The sequence below is a fragment of the Battus philenor genome, unplaced genomic scaffold (assembly GCF_028537555.1).
Source record: "Battus philenor isolate CCGP_79_NKW_IND1 unplaced genomic scaffold, ilBatPhil1.0.hap1 SCAF_15, whole genome shotgun sequence".
In the NCBI taxonomy this organism is placed as follows: Eukaryota; Metazoa; Arthropoda; class Insecta; order Lepidoptera; family Papilionidae; genus Battus; species Battus philenor.
Window position 1 is genome coordinate 662,574 of NW_027181677.1, and position 17,806 is coordinate 680,379.

The 17,806-nt window shown below is 33.4% G+C and overlaps 3 protein-coding genes across 3 annotated transcripts; 2 read left to right on the forward strand and 1 right to left on the reverse strand.

Annotated features, from left to right (window-relative positions):
* Positions 1 to 252: 252 nt before the first annotated feature.
* On the forward strand, positions 253 to 5,581 carry LOC137918660 (hydroxyacyl-coenzyme A dehydrogenase, mitochondrial-like). Its single transcript, XM_068761519.1, has 5 exons — positions 253 to 446; positions 1,412 to 1,687; positions 2,185 to 2,270; positions 4,193 to 4,407; positions 5,231 to 5,581. The coding sequence occupies exons 1-5, from the start codon at positions 333 to 335 to the stop codon at positions 5,470 to 5,472; spliced, it is 933 nt and encodes a 310-aa protein (XP_068617620.1). The 5' UTR covers positions 253 to 332; the 3' UTR covers positions 5,473 to 5,581.
* Positions 5,582 to 6,520: 939 nt separating this feature from the next.
* Positions 6,521 to 9,296, reverse strand: Taf9 (TBP-associated factor 9). The gene is made up of 3 exons (XM_068761777.1): positions 8,793 to 9,296; positions 7,655 to 7,883; positions 6,521 to 6,822 (listed from the first exon to the last, which is right to left on the reverse strand). Exons 1-3 carry the CDS (start codon positions 9,158 to 9,160, stop codon positions 6,700 to 6,702), a joined length of 720 nt encoding a protein of 239 aa, XP_068617878.1. The 5' UTR covers positions 9,161 to 9,296; the 3' UTR covers positions 6,521 to 6,699.
* Positions 9,297 to 11,083: 1,787 nt separating this feature from the next.
* On the forward strand, positions 11,084 to 14,721 carry pav (pavarotti). The gene has a single exon (XM_068761557.1). The coding sequence runs from the start codon at positions 11,226 to 11,228 to the stop codon at positions 13,836 to 13,838; it is 2,613 nt and encodes an 870-aa protein (XP_068617658.1). The 5' UTR covers positions 11,084 to 11,225; the 3' UTR covers positions 13,839 to 14,721.
* Positions 14,722 to 17,806: the final 3,085 nt, after the last annotated feature.

Below are 17,806 nucleotides of genomic sequence, written 5' to 3' on the forward strand. Positions count from 1 at the left end.
CTTTATTTTTCACGTTTCATTTCACGTAATATTTTTGTAAAAAGTTTTATATATTCGTATTTCTATATTCATAATTTACATATACATATACTTATTTTATCTAACATACTATAGAAATTGTGGTATAATATTAATATGGACTAATTTATATCAAATTCCTGCTATTTTCAAAGATTTTTTATCTAATCCTATGACACTGATATCGAGATTAAAACTACTGTGAAACGAAACGTTAATGTCTTTGAACTTTGGAATTACTTTTACAAGACTTGCTAACTTTTATATTCGTTATAATAATTATTTATTAGTAATTTATTTATATTTATATAAAAATGAATCAATTAGGAGTAATCGCTAGGCATTTTTCTAGTACTTCCGTAGTTCAAAGTGCAATAAAAAATGTAACAGTTATTGGAGGTGGGCTAATGGGTTCCGGAATAGCACAGGTATAAGATTATTTTAAATTATATACACTTGTCTTATTCAATATTTTTTCTCATTTTGAAAATATTATTTTCTGAGATGTGCTTAAAACATTCATTTACCACTTCCCATTTTATGACATTTTTGAAACTTACATAGTTTGATAAACATATTTTTATTGTGTTGTCTAATTATTTTTTAATAATAAGAAAAAAAATCCTAAGTTTACGATTTCACAAATCAGTTTCTCTTAAAATTTTTATGTCTATATTGTTCATAACCCTCTTCTAAAATATATTGCTAGTGGATGATCATATTTTTGGTTATATCTTTATTCAAGTAGGCATCTACTTGCACTGTAATAATCAAATATTTTATCAATGTAAGCTAACACAACTTGGAATGATGATTTGCTGAGAAGTGCTGGCCAGAGAATTAAAAACATTGCATGTAAAATGTTCATATATTAATAATACTAGATTTAGGCCACTTGTGATATCTAATTTGTATATATTGAGCACATAATTTGGCCATCTTGGATCTTACACCTCATGGATGTAGGCTCCAAGATGGTGGTTTATGTCTTAAATTTGAATCACTTGTATAATTAAATTCTTTAGATAAGGGTAAGTGTGTACATTTATTCCTTTCACTACTAATAACAGGATACAAGACTACAGTAGTATATAATAGTATAGAACATATTAGTTTAACATATTATTCAAAAGTTGCTGGTGATAAGAAAAAAATACTTGCAATGAGAACACGGCAAGGGTTTTTCAAAAGACTAATGGTAGAATCATGTTTATTTGTTTTATATTAAATTCACTCCAATAGGACCCTCCACTGTAACAAATAACAATTAAAGTTGAGGGAGGTCGCTTAATGCATGCAGTGTCATTGTTGCGATCTTTGGAGGAGGCCTAACCCTTGCAGTGGTTGTCGATCAGCTGACATATATGAATGTTCTATTCTAAAATTTCCTTAGGTAGCAGCTCAAGCAGGACAAAATGTCACTCTCGTGGATGTCAATGGAGACGTCCTAACTAAAGCACAGAAATCAATAGCAAATAACTTGGGCCGTGTTGCCAAAAAAATGTACAAAGACAACCCTCAAGAGGGTGAGAAGTTTGTTGCGGATTCCTTGAGCAGGATTAAAACAGCCACAGATCCTGTAAGCGCCTCGCAAACTGCTGATCTAGTAGTGGAAGCTATTGTGGAAAATATTGATGTGAAGCATACGCTGTTCCAGAAACTTGATCAAGTAAGTTCAGTTCACTAATAACAAATAATTATATTTCATCACCTTCACTTTTAGACATAGGATGTCCACTGCTGGACTTCTGCCTTTTCAATAGAGTTCACCAACTACATACATTCACAAGGTCATCTGTTAAATTTATGGGTGAATATCCAAAGCTGGTCTGGTCTTTGGCATGTCTCTCTGTGGGTTGGTTTCCGCAACCAAGCAGCTTTACACTCATTTTGCATCAGGGTGAACCTTACTCAAGCCAGACCGTGGGTGCACTAAGTGGCCTGATCATTTCTGCTTTAATTTGACAATCTCCTTGATATATCATTTGCTTACATTTGTTTATAAATCTACACATTTCTGATTCAATCTTATTGAAAAGTTCTGTAACCCTCTGTATGGCTCTTTGAGCGACTGACTTGCCATAGTCTAAGAATGAAATACCATGTTTTGGTGTCCATCAGCTATTCTATATATTCTAGATAATTCTTCATATTAAATTCTTCCAGGTAGCACCAGACCATACAATTTTTGCATCAAACACATCATCACTGTCCATTGATGAAATAGCATCAGTGGTGAAGAGGAAAGACAAGTTAGTATGAATAAGTTTCTCATGAATAAACTGATTATAATCTGCATTTATAACAAAAATGAGAAGTTTCTATCTGTTAATATATATAAAGAAATTGCAAAGAATTTTTTAATTTAATAATCAAGGCCAAGTTATTAAATAAGAATTTTTTTTATCTATGTAACATTTTCATTTATTAATCTTATCTCTGACTTATGTAATGGTTAGATGGTTGAAACTCGCCCTTTTAAAAAAATTAATATAAAAAAATAATTTTAAAATTCGAAAATAGAACTCTTTAATTTTCTCTAATTACATCAATCTGACATTTATTCTAATAAATAGGCGGCAACTTCAAAACTTATCAGCAGTTTGTATTTGGATGCTAGTCAAAATTCGATCGATTGACTCTGTTTGAATTGATGATGGACTTTGGTTTCTTTTGGTGATGAAGCTCGATATGATGAGTTTAAATGTGGTTGTATTAATCACAGTGAGGAACCTTCAATAGCAATTGCTGAACGGCGTAGCTGTAGATCCGAGACTGATAGATAAGATTGTTGCATCTTATCTATCAGTCTTGGATCACTTAGGTGGCTCCGAGGTTGCTGGCGACATTAAAAATGTGCAGGGATTTTTTAAGGAGTTACGTTGGCTTTATTAAAGCAGAAACCAGCCCTGAAAAAACATTTATGTGGCACATTTATGCAACAAACTATAGATTGTTGGGGTTACAATTTTAGATAACAATAAATCATTTAAAAATGAATTAAATTTTAATTCTCAATTGAGTTTGGATTAGTATACTAAGAACCGAATTTGAAAGAACCAAGAATCATATTGTTACTCTAAAATTTTTATCTGCCTATAGATAGACACTCTTTAAAAGCCATAGGCGTCCCAGAAATATCGCCACGATCAAGCAAAACTAATTTGGAATACATAGTAACAAAGTTTCCAAATGTGCATTGACTTGAAAAAAGGCCCATGAGAAACTCAACCATGTTAATTTATGTGATCATTTAATAAAATGTAAATAATGAATTTCCAAGCTTTAGTATCATTCAATAATTCACTTTATTTCTTCTCTTCTTCATCTTATTTTTTCTAACATGTTTTTTTTTCATAAATTTTATAAATTCTTGATAATTTAACCACCCAAACCCACAATAATAGATTTAGTCTTCAAAGAGTTAATAAATCCTTCATGAGTTGCACTATATGTCCATAAAATGAAGTTCCACAACATATCTTGACCTTCCTTAATATTAAATATAAAGGTGTAAATATATTATTAAATAAATCTTATTATAACATTCAAGAGTTTTGAATTCTTTAAAATGCGTCAAACTTTTTTTTCACTCTTTAAATATTGAATTGAATTTAAAAAGAGCAACTTTTTAATTTCTGGCCGGTTCAGTAGCTTCTTATATTATAATGTTAAAATAATTGACGATTCAAAAATGTAAATGTGTACTTGAATAAAGATATTTCGATTTTGAATTGAAATTTTTATGCAAATTATTAAGTATACATTTTAATATATATTATCTGTTCGAGAAGTAACATGGAATAGTGACGTCAGCACTACAGACATCACAATTATCATTTATTTGATCTTTAAAAAAAAATGACTATTAGTCCAATACTTATCTGGAAAAATTTTTAACATTTATAATTTAACTTTAAATGTTCTAAGAATAATTAGAATTATTTGCTTATTATGAGTTACAATGTCATAGATAAATCACAATGTGATAAATTAACACTTTTCTGCACCAAAAGTCAATTGACTATCTGCACTAGTCATTGCACCCACATATCTTAAATCAAGTGTTTTTTTTTTAATTATAATAAAACAAAGTTAATTTTGCTCCTTGGCACCATTTTCAAAGAAGTAATATTTCTAAATAAAATATTATTTATTATTATGTATATAACAGGTTTGGTGGTTTACATTTCTTCAACCCTGTGCCTGTGATGCGTCTCCTGGAGGTAGTACGTGGCGCCGAGACCTCTGAAACGACCTACAAGAATATGATGGACTGGGGCAAAGCCCTAGGAAAGACATGTATCACCTGCAAGGACACACCTGGATTCGTTGTGAACAGGCTACTAGTGCCTTACCTTGCTGAAGCTATAAGGCTGTTGGAGCGAGGTATATTTTCACATAACCAGGTTCTGGTATTTTTCCTATATGCATATTTTTAGTACATCATTGTCATATCAGCTGATATAGACCCGTTCTTGCAATTCTCATAGGCCTCCAACAAAGTTCGCCTCGATGACCAGTCTACATCTAGCAACTTCCTGCAACCTCAACTTTGTCCTGGGTCCACCTTATGAGGGATCTACCCACCTCCCATACATACTTAGTGCTAAAATACTGTTACAAGTGTAATCTTTAAATTTAAACTAACTTTTTTAAATGTATATTTTACTATAATTATTTCAGTAAAATTATTGCACTCGCACGGTGAAACCATGGAATGCTAAGTTACATGTCTATTCTCATTAATTCTGTGTTACCCTTAATTATTTTATTTATATATTACTAATAATAAAAGGTACAAGAAGTGTTAAAGATAATACATTAGAGGAACTTAGGATATCACAGAATGGTATCCCAGAATTTTTACATATTCCTAAGCTAGTCAGGCTATTTAGTTTATTCTTAATGTTAATAATTAATTATTATACACGCTGCATTAATTAACGGATTGTCTGAAGTGGCGGTGGGCGGGGTACATCGCTCGTGCAACCGATGGCCACCAGGTCCGAAAAGTCCTCGAGTGGCAACCCTCGTGGTTGGTAGACCCCCACTAAGTGGACCGACGAAATAGTTAAGGTGGCCAGAAGTCACTGGATGAGGGTAGCGTAAACCAGTCCTAGTGGAGATCTTAGGGATGACGTATGCCTTATAATAGGCATTTATCGATAAAAAAAGAAGAGGAGGATATAATGTTTTTTTGTACCAACAGGAGATGCATCAGCAAAAGATATTGACATCGCAATGAAACTCGGTGCTGGCTACCCTATGGGCCCATTGGAACTGGCCGACTATGTTGGACTCGATACAAACAAATTTATCCTGGACGGCTGGCATAAGAAATATCCTGAGCAACAACTGTTCAAGCCAATACCGCTGTTGAACAAGTTAGTGGCAGAGGGAAAACTTGGAGTGAAGACCGGAGAAGGTTTCTACAAATATGAAAAGAAATAAATATATCAAAATCATTTCAAATCATGGCATATAATGTTACATGAGTTTTTATATGTAAAGTTTAATGAAAATATATATTTTTACCAGATTATAAATAAAAAATGTTAATAACCGTTCATGTTTCTTTCTAATTTTATCACCTTAATGTATCTACTTTAATTTAATTACAACAGTAATGTAAACAAAATTAATATAAATAAACTAAATTTTTTTGTTTATTTATATTATTTAAAAAAAAGCAAATCATAAAAAATATGATAATTTACGTTAAACAAATTTAATGGACGATTTTAATCTGTGTTGTCGCGTATTTCAAAATTTGCAAGTGTGTGTGACAGCGAAAAACGCGGCAAATGTCAAACATTTCAAATTTAAGTGGATGGTGAATGAGTGAAAAAAAAACACTAGTTCTAGAAGTTGGTTTTTCGATATTTAAAGTTTTCATACAAGTTTCTAGAAATTTCTGAAAAAAATTGAACAGATAGGACATCAGACAGAATTACAAGCTAGAAAAATGGTGCAGCATGGGCAGGGTGGGGAGAGTTAATGAACTCAGTAATCAAGATAGGATAATCTTTATTAGGTATGATGAAAAAAGCTAAATAGTAGTGGCATTAGGTAAATCCTTGAGGTAAGTGGGTGAGTGTAAGAGGTCTAGATATCAGTATGACCCAGCTTAGCTCAACAACCCTCACTCTCCTGTTTCATCATACAGACACACCCACTGCTAGATAGACCTGCCCTAAAGGCATTTATCAATTGATATGTCATAATCGCCACACTTGTGGCAATCCAATAAAATCATTGCAGTATGTATATAACATTGTATCCTAGGAATTTTACTCACGACAATTAGAATGTCTAGGTCCAATACCAATCGACAAATTTAATCAGATCAAACCAGAGGTTTTGGTTCTTCATCTGATGGTAATTATTTGCTGTAAATGTGCTTGAGAACATCTAATAAGACAAGAATATTGTATTTAATAATAATGTAATTTTAAAAAACAAATTTATTTGTAAATAAATTTTGAAGTCATCACCTCACTTAGATTTTATTTGATATATTTATCAAATATACACATACATACTCTTATTTCTAATTCAATATATTATGAATGATTCCTTGAAATAAGAGCTCCCGTGAAGTTGCTTCTCAAAATTCTTCACGAAGCCATCTTTCTGCAGTTCCATAATATACATTGACACTTATAATACTATGTTTCTTTACATATCATAGTCGTCTTCTTCTCTCTTTCGTTTTTGGGCGCCCATTTCGTCAACCTCCATCTTGATCGGCGCCTGAGAGGACGGACCAGCAGTCACACGCACTGCGGGTTTTGCAACTACCTACAAATCAATTAAAAAAAATAAAACAATAACTATGTGTCATATAAGTATTATATATAATAAAATATTTAATATATAAACACTATTTCTTCTTTCCAATGCTTGAAGGCTGGGAGGACTTGTAGCCATATAACAAGTGTATTAAAATGGGGGAGGTCTTTGCCATCAGGCACACAGATATAAACAGCAAAACTAAAATAGCAGACTAAATTTAATTAACTCTACAATATACCAGCCATGTATTATTTTTCATATAATAATTTATATTTTAATTGTATTTAAGGACTGAATTTGTAATGTATTTTACTAAACAATTTTTTTGGAACCTAATTTACAGTGTAAATAGAGTTGGGTTTATTTCAAGGGAATATCTGTGACATTTGGGCAAAGTTGGACAAACAAATCTAGTGTATCTGTGGATCTGATAACCAATTTGTGGAAATGTGAAAAGTCAAAACAGCCTTGATGGATTATGAAAACAAAAATGTATTTCCATTTAAAGGCTGTTGTTGCTCAGTGGGGGTAGAATTATGTTGCGCTAGGAGTCCAGATTGCTACTCTTTGTTATTAAAAATTATTAGCTATATTTATTTGAAATGTTTGGGAGGTAGACTGTCTCCCTCGCTACTATTGCACCTCTGCTCGCACATTAGACTACTAGAGTAGGCTAACCATGGATTTGATACCACAAAGCTGGATTGTATTATTTCTGTCTGTTCATGTGCTGTCACGGATGGATCCCACAATGTAATTTTCATCACTACTAATTACTTTCTAGTAAACTTAATGTAAGTAATAATTGTTTATATACATATAATCCAAGTTTCCTTACCTTACTACCCGAAGTGAACTTAAGAAGTGGTTTTGGAACAACACTGGGTTTAGACGCGGATACATTTACAATAGTTCCCTGTGGCCTCTTCACAACTACATTCTGTTGGCTTGTGTTTGGTTTTTGTGTTGTCACCGTCTTGATAGAAGGAGCTGCTGGCACCGATGGTTTAGTCAACAGTTTCTTGGTTGCCGGTTTCAGCCTGTAGTTGCACGCTGAGAGACAGTAACTGGAAATTAAGTCAGAGAATTTAATTACCTTAAATTATTTAACAGTTTGACTGCTAAGCAATTCTTGCAAGTACACAACAAAATTGCGGGACATATTTTGACTTGGATTTTTCAAATAAAATACTTATATCCTTAACTATAGTTTAAAGCAGTGGTGTGGTAAAAATAAATAAATATATGTTATGGATGTAGCACTGGGAGGCACAAATCTAGGTCAATAAAGACACACTGAAACTCGCAAAATAACACATAACTTTTGCACCACTAGGGGAACAGACAACATAGTAAAGGTCACGGGAAGTCACCATATGCAGACAGTACAGGACTGGTTATTGTGGAGGTCTTTGGGGGAGGTCTATGCCTTGGAATGAGCATTCACTGGGTGAAAAAAATATTATGATCAGTCTGTTATGGATAACAAAATAACCTGTTTTTTCTTAACCCTTTACATGTCACCTATTTTGATAAATTGTATCTCACTTTGTGTATTTAAGTATTTACATCAATAGCATCAATATTGACAGTAAAATCCAGGGTTTACCAAGAATCTAACAAGGCCTATCAATGGCTCACCATCCTATCATTTACACTGAAGGAAACAATCTCATTGGTGGAATCTATACAAATGACCCTATGAAATACTGTGTAAAAGCACTAATAACTAAAGTGCATTGCAATTTAAAAAAATTTCATAGATATATTTTTATGTTTAAAAAAGTTTTTTTTAATAATACTTTGAATGCATCTTATTGCACAATTTCTGATAGTTTCACAAAAATTGCTTCATAAATAACAAAGTTATAAAGTCAAAAAAATCTATTCATAAATAGTTGTCAGTGTTATAAATAAACAATGCTGTTATCTTTCCATCACCTTACTTTTTGTAACGACAAATAAACGTAATTTACCGATCAGGAGGCAGGCGAAGGCCACAGTGAGGCTTGATTAATGGCAGCGGGTTAACGTTCTTCACCCTCGCTATTTCTAACAAAACTTCCCTTGGTGGAGGGCTCGTAAAGGTTTTATCCAGTTGCATTTGAACAGCCAACCTCACGTCGTCCAGGTCTATTGTCTTCTTCTTCGCGTGGTTGGCGAATACCCGTGCATCCTCGAGAACACATGTCACGTATCGATAGATGAATTCCAATAACTGGTTCACGACTCTCGGCTCGTAGTCCGTGATCCCCACCTCTTTCATGATAGACATTATCACTTGAGCATCCTTCGGTATATGTTTAGTTTGCGTATTTACTTTCCCCTTGTCTTTCTCTGACATTGTCGTTGTGTTTTATGTTAAATTTAACGTAAATTTCATACATATAATAAGTTAAATTAAAGCCTATTCTTTTACAGTTATTGAGGAAGTGTTTTAATATCTAAACAAATCAAAAACAATCATTCAACACTTTATTAATGTCACTGTCAGAATAATACCACATTGTCATAGACACGGCAGATAAAATATTAAAATAGTGTTCGGCCAAAATATTACAGTACCTTCGAAATCGTAATTAATGAAAAATGTAATTAATAAAAAATAGTGAGATAAGTTAAAATGGAATATAAATGTTTGTCTGAAATTAATATTTAAAATAATGTATGAAAGGTAGGTTACGTAAGTGCCTTTTCTTTTATATATTTTTTTAAATAGCATTATTTGGTCCCACCGATTTACTTCATTAATTGATTTATCCAAATATTTTTGCTAGATTATTTTGTTTAAAATCATGATAATAGTACTATAATAAACATATGCTGTGCTGTCACCAGAATAATTATAATCATATCTAATAATCTTTGTAAATTACTTTGACTTTATCCGTAAAGTAATTGACATCATAAGAAGAAACTTGAAAACGCTTGTACCAATTTTGTGTAAGAAATTAAGATCTTAGGCGTTAAAAGTTTTTTTGTGCTTAGTGTCACACTATTACTTGCTTTATAATAAAACAATATTCAGAATTCTTTCAGAAGTTCATTGATTTTATCGGCCAGAATATAAATAAAAAAAGGGAGATAAAACTGTTATTCGAAATTTTTTTTTCTGTTTTAAAATGTTTCTAAACCTCAAAAAACGGTAGTGAAGTCATTCATTCCCAAGACTTTTTTCCACCTAAAAAATCTTTTAAGCTATAATAGTTTTATTAACAAGTATTTTGTTCAATGAAGTTTTTAAATCTCTTTTATGTAATTTAAAGACATTGTTTAGGATTGTATTGCATTTATATTTTATATCTATTTATCATTTATATTATATCAGAATTTAATGAAAACACTTCTCTTCCATTACGTTAAAATAAAAAGACAACACGGCCATTAAATTTTTCCAAATACCTCCAAATTTTCAATAATACCCGATTATTAAACCGTTTTGTGGTATTTTTTTAAACATAAAAATTTTTTTCTCAAATTATTTGATACGAAATTTAAAAGATATTACAAAAATTTTGTTAAAAAATATTTGCTTTCGTGTCCACAAGTGCGATAGTCGTATGTATTAAAAATAGACTATAATGACAATTATAAAAACGTCGTAACCTTCTTGATGTTGTCGTCTTTACAATTGTTATGAATAAATAGAATGTCATTCAAAGTTAGATATTCTTGTCAATTCAGTATAAGAACCTGTTAAAGTTAATGTATTAGGACTGAAAACTTCTTTAATGAAATTAACATTTTAACAGCAGAAGGAACTAAAAATTGTGCTCTGACTACTTATCTGTTGTGAATGTCTTTGTAAAGGCTCAAAGGTGCATACCATGGTACCAACAAATACCATGCGAGTTAAAAATATTTATTGCCATTATATTGCTATTTGAATAATATTAGGTACGAATTACCAATAACCGTACTCAATTATCTCGAGCTCCTCGAATTGTTCTTTGTTTACGCATCAGTGTTATGAATTTGTGTTTGAATTATATTTAACTTTAGCAGATTGATGTTATTTCCAAGAGTAACGACAAATCAAGAAATTTGAGGGACTATAATATGAAATGTGAATTGAAAACATATTTTTGGAATGCGAAAACTTATATATTAAATGTATTACAAATATTGAAAAGATGTATTTAAAAAAAAAAAATTGTTTAGGCTAAAATAGATTTGTATTCAAACCAACAAATTGAAATGGACTGGCTGACAGTGACAGTTCACAACCTGAATAGGACGTATCGTAACCGACCGAAGTGAGAAAGAGATGGACGATTACTTGTCACTGACTGTGTTTTTAATTTCTCTTTTTAACGGTTTACGAGATTCAAGTCACTGGTGACCGTTTATTTAATTCAGTGAATATCGAAGTGTTGTTAAGTTGCCAAAATAAACTAATCAAAGTTACGATGATGTCCGCAAAATCTAAACAACGTCTAAACGAAATGCGAGCGAGGAGTAAACAGAACTTAGCGTCCACAGATCGAGACCCAGTGCACGTTTACTGCCGTTTACGACCGACACAACGAGAAAACGATGACTATTGCATAAAAATGATTTCTTCGAATACTGTTCTATTGACGCCGCCCTCTACTTCCCTAGGTTACAGAAATGAATGTACAAAAAGTATGAAATACACTTTCAAGGAAGTGTTCCCGCCAGAAACTACGCAGCAGGAAGTTTTTGATAAAGTTGCATCGCCTTTAGTCGAGGGACTCATTAAAGGTAAAAATGGATTACTATTTACTTACGGTGTCACCGGTAGTGGTAAAACTTTCACAATGACCGGTGAGCCGCGGAACTGTGGTATCCTACCGAGATGCTTGAACATTATTTTTAAAACCATTAATGATTTCCAAGCACACAAATACGTATTTAAACCTGACAAAATGAACATGTTCGACGTTCAGAGTGAAGCCGAAGCCATGCTGGAGAGGCAGCAGGAGTTGCATAAATTCAAGTCTGGGAAAAAGAATAACTCAAATCCGGATTTAGCTATGTCCTCTACGGATATCACTAAGGTTGATGGCGTAAATGAAGATAATCAATATGCTGTTTTTGTGTCGTATGTCGAGATTTATAATAACAGTGTGTTTGATTTACTGGAGGATGGTCCTCCATTAAGCAGAAATTTGCCAGTGAAAATAATCAGAGAAGACGCAGCACGCAACATGTACGTGCATGGCGTCACAGAGATCGAAATTAAATCTGCCGAGGAGGCGTTTGATGCATTTTACCTGGGTTTGAAGCGTAAACGCATGGCACATACTAATTTGAATGCAGAGTCTAGTAGAAGCCACTCCGTGTTCACCATCAGGTTGGTGCAGGCCCCAGTGGATGAAATGGGCGAAGCAGTTATACAAAACAAAAAGTTTTTGAAAATAAGCCAGCTAAGCCTGGTAGATTTAGCAGGCAGTGAGCGAACAAATAGAACAAAAAATACTGGCCAAAGATTAAGAGAAGCGGGTAACATTAATAAATCATTAATGACTCTGAGAACCTGTTTAGAGGCTTTAAGGGAGAATCAAATAAATGGTACCAACAACATGGTGCCATATCGCGAATCTAAAATTACACATCTGTTCAAGAACTTTTTTGAGGGTGAAGGTCAGGTTCGCATGGTAGTTTGTGTTAACCCAAGAGCTGAGGACTATGATGAAAACATCCAAGTGATGAGATTTGCAGAGATGGCAGCCGAAGTAGAAGTGGCCAAGCCCCAAATTACCGATGTGGCTGCAGCAATAGGCTTGATGTCTGGTAGACGAAAAGCCAACCGTTTGTTCAATACAGCCAGAGATAACATCATGAGACCTGAGGCAAAAGATTTAGAACTAGATTTAGGTCTAGTTTACAGCCTGGGTCCAGATTTCCCGAGTCTTGAATTAAATAGCTCCCAGGCCGCTCATACCATCAAAGAGCTCATGGCACATTTAGAAATGAGGATTAGCCGAAGAGAAACTTTAAAACGAAGTAAAGCAATCAAAGATGAAAAACTAAGGTCATTAATATTGGACATAGAAAAGGATTCTCTTGATGTTAGAAGTGAGAATATGTCCTTAAAAGGACAGTTGTCTTCTGCTGAACGAAGGATCAGAGCACTGGAGGAACGCCTGGTATCTGCTGAAAATTCATCACTGTCATTCCAGAAGAAGTTAAATGAGATGACGGAATACACATCATCTTTAAAAAGAGAACTACAAGAGAAAGACTTACTCCTTAACCAAAATAAACTTGACAAAGAGAAGCAGAAGAAAATTTTGGAAAAAAAATACAAACATAAAATTGCTGCAGAACATGAAAAAGCAAAAGAAATAAACTCTGAGAAGGAGAGGCTGCGAAATGCAATGGAGGATAATGAAAATCGCTTGAGGATCATAGCTGAAGCGCTTCAGGAGAGGGGTGATCATGGGGAAGTCATGCCTAAAGTGGTCATGGGCGACATGTGCGCACAAACCAGTGCTCGGGACTTCACGCCAGGGTCTACACCAAGAGCATTGCCTGCACATATGTTAACGCCGTTTAGTTCAGCCCAGCACACAAGAGATACGGCGTCGTCTCGTCGGGGTGTTGCTATCGCCAACCCTCGACACCGAAGATCCTTGTCAGCCGAAGGCCGCGGTTGGATAGAGCACGCACCTAACAAACTAGTTCCTATGGGAACAGTCCTGAAACCTGTCATGGGAAATAGTAAACATGTTAATAAGTTGACCAATGTCAAGGATATAGCGAATTCAAAAACATCTAAATATTGTCTTATTTCTCAAGAACAAGATACAGATGGGGAATTGGAGACAAAGTTGTACAAAGGAGATGTGGTCCCAACATGTGGGGGTGGAGCCCAAGTAATATTTAATGATGTGGAGATGCTAAAGCAGTTTTCACCAACAAGAGAATCAAACTCGTTGCATTTGTCAAGTAACAATTGTGCTCGACATTCCAGTAAGAGACGTGACACTGGTGGGTGTTCACCACCACCAACACCATCAAACACCAGCAAGAAACAAAGGGTGGATGATGACTAATATGAAGTTATCTATTTTATTTATTTATTGAATTTATTTGTCAACTTAAAAATAAGGTTTAATAGATAACAATGTTATATGTTACCACCCAGTTAGTTCATTGCCATTGATATTGTGTCCTTGGCAGTACCATAGTAGAAATAGTTCACAATGCATTCCATAATTCAATTATACTAATTTTTCTAACCAGATTTTGCGTAATTGTATGAATGTATTTTGTGTGTTGGTTGTAGATGAAACCGAATTTCCATATGTGATTTAAACTATGTTTTTTATCTTTGTATTTACTTATTGAATTATAATAGACTGGCTGGTCAGGACTTTCATAGTTTAACCATGTTAGATCTGTTTCAGTTAAGAAAATTTAACAGTTCCTTTGTGTTGTGAGAAATGTCTTATAGCTGATACTTAACTAGTATATATATCCAATAACTCCAGTGGTAAACTGACATTTTTACAACTATTTACATATTTACAGACATCTCCATTATAACAATGTTATAATTATAATATGATACAATATTTTTGCTAGAAAGTTATCGCAATTTATATTTAAATCACTTGTCATCTTTTTTTAGGGCATACTGATTCAGGAAAGTTCTAATTCCATATTTATTTGAATGTGTCCCCTACCATTTGCCACTTTGAGACAAAAATTAAGTAAATTGTTGATAAGTGTGATCTGTTAAAAAAAAGCAAAAAAATTTTTGTTTCTAAAATATTTTATATTTATACTATTATTAATTTCTGTTTTTGTGACATTTTTTCAGTGTTTTCAGAAAAATGCCTTTGTAAAAAGCAAGCTTTTTGCATTGCATGCCATTAATATGGCATTTGATTAAAAATGATAAAGTCTAATTGTACTTAAAATAGGAAATTGTTATGTTTATTTACAAATAAAAGTGATTATTTAAAAATCCAAATATGCATTTGATTGTATTGATTGTAATTATGTGTAATAAATAAATCATTTGGAATCTCCATGAGTACAATATTTTAGATATAATCTAGATATAGTATTTATATGTAAATTACTAATACTATGATAATATAAGGTACTTAATAAACAGTTCCATTGCCGAAGATGGCATAGTGTTTATTCTAACTATATGTACAATTCTTTGCAGTATTTTGTATTTCAAAACTGCATAATAAGTGTTTTTTGAAGTGTAATAAATACTCTTTCATTAATGTTAAATATTTTATTTTGTAAATTGAAGTGATTAAAACAGAATATATTGGAAAAGTATGTCTATATTTTTTCCAGTTACACCCAATTCCTTGAAGTAGTCGTTCTAATTTTCCAGATTTCATCTCCAGAGTATAGTTTGACTTCTCTTAATGTTTCCCAACTAGGATACCCTACAGGTTTGATTCTTCTTATGGTTCACTAATTTGAAAAAAAAACTAGTCCTTAATCTATCCCAGAGTTCCCCAAAATTTTTTGTGTCGTAGACCCCCTGCCATGTGTTTCCGTGTTTGGTAGACCCCCTACTTACCTGATATTGATTTACTGTAAATTTCTAACTCTAGTTAAGTTTAGTGTTAACAACTTAAAGTAAAAACACATGTTAATTTAATAATCCTACAACTTACACAATTTTATAAACATATACAATAATTTTTTATTTAATAAGTACTTTTATAAATAATGTAAATGTTTTGATATTATAAGATAGTATGATGTAAGTAAATAGGTATTATCAGTGTATGTTTTGAGATCCACTATCATGGACCACCATTTTCATTTCATGGACCCCTAAATTTTTTTTCGCTGATGTAGACCCCTTGCAGGTTGTCATAGACCCCTAGGGGTCGATATAGACCACTTTGGGAATCACTGGTCTATCCTATCGATAAAGGGGGGACCTTGGGACCTGTGAAACTTTCTTCTTTTAAGTCTCTTTCTGGAATATCACAGAGGCTTATTGTCATTTCTTATGTCCACTCATAAACATTTTATTCCATTCTTAACATTGATTACTAAAGAGAATATTGTAGTTTGGTTATATAAAAAATCGATAAATTTAATCGGACTTTATCGATTAATATTTGTTTTAATATAACTATATGTGAATTTAAATTTATGCACCTGTTTAAACAACCAAAACCATTTTAATTCTACGCCGCCCGGCGACACCACAGTAGCGACGCGCGCAAAATAGTATAAACCAGTGATTCCCAAAGTGGTCTATATCGACCCCTAGGGATCTATGACAACCTGCAAGGGGTCTACGTCAGCGAAAAAAAATTTGGGGGTCCATGAAATGAAAATGGGGGTCCACGATAGTGGATCTCAACACATACACTGATAGTACCTATTTACTTACATCATACTATTTTATAATATCAAAACATTTACATTATTTATAAAAGTACCTATAAAGTAAAAAAAATATTATATATGTTTATAAAATTGTGTAAGTTGTAGGATGTTGGTATTCGCTTTGTGGTCGCAATACATTTTGAACTTGTAAAAACCTGAGAGTCGCAGTCTCAGTGCTTCGATACCTTGCACTGACTTGTTCATTTCGTCACTCTATAAATACGAATGTGGGATAAATATGTTTATTCGTTTCGTTCGTAAATTTACAGGAAATTAATATCAGGTAAGTAGGCGGTTTACCCAACACGGAAAAACATGGCAAGGGGTCTACGAGACAAAAAAGTTGGGGGAACTCTGGTATAAATAGTATCGCTGAGTTCTGTTGGTGTTTTGTTTAGGTAACAATAAGTTACACGCGTCAAAAAGTTTTTGTTTTTATAAGTACTTGTGCCCTTTCATGATGGCAGACGAAAGAGACGACACGATTATTTATAATCAATGCGCGGACGTCTTTTCTGACGTTCCGGACGATTTGGCCGATTCGGCGGCAAAGTTAATAGTTATAGCCGCTCAGGCCTAGGGGGCGCCACACGAACAAGAGCCGCCCCTGCTTTGTACTTTCTGCTTTAGTAAAAATGTATGTCTCACTTACCAATAATCAGCTGGTTGAGCGATTACGGAAAGAGAATTGCCTTATGAAGAGATTAATTTCGAATATCTTTACGACCAACGGAAGGGAAGGGAAGATGACGTAATTAAAGTTACCAGTTCAGATTGGTTCAGTAAAGCCAACTCTATTGAAGATTGGGCATCCTTGGAGGAGGCCATCACCTACAGAGGTGTTATAGCAGAAGATTAAAAATCATAGACTGTAGTCAATTTTTTAAAAGATTAAAAATTTAAGTCTTCGTATTTTATTTTTTAAGTTACTACTTTTTTTTTTTTGGTACTTTGCAATGTTTACCTTCTGTCTACAAATAAAATGCTTTCTATTTTATTTTTATTTTTTACTACGAATCCATCGTCATAGTACGTTGGCTGCGGTCTGGTGGCGTGATGGTAACATGAGAAGTGTAAATCAATATTTATATATATATATATATCCCACGTGTGTTACATCCATGACACGAGGCATGTCGTGTGTGTAGATCAGTGTTTCTAAAGCAGGATCCACGCCCCACAGGGGTGCTATTTGATTGTAAAGGGGGGGTAATTCGAAATTTGAATTGACAAGAGTATAACCATTTTGTTTCAATATGAAATATATATATAAATAGGAGGGCGATAAAATTTTCAGAAAGGCTAAAGTGGGGCATGGTACATAAAAAATTGAAAAATATTGGTGGTAGACCATATGTGGAACCGATCTGAGGATAAATCCTTGGTGCATACATATGCATAGACAGAGTTTACGCACACGCACACACACACACACACAGGAGACACATAGAAACACTTTTTCTTACTATATGTCTATCGTATCTATCGTAATTTATATGAAATAAAATAAAATCTCGTGTCACGGTGTGCGTGATTGAACTCCTCCGAAACGGTTCGACCGGTTTTCTTGAATCTTAGCGCGCATATCGGCCAGGGCGGAAAATCGAAAAAAGAATATTTTGATTTTGATTGAGAGCAGCGT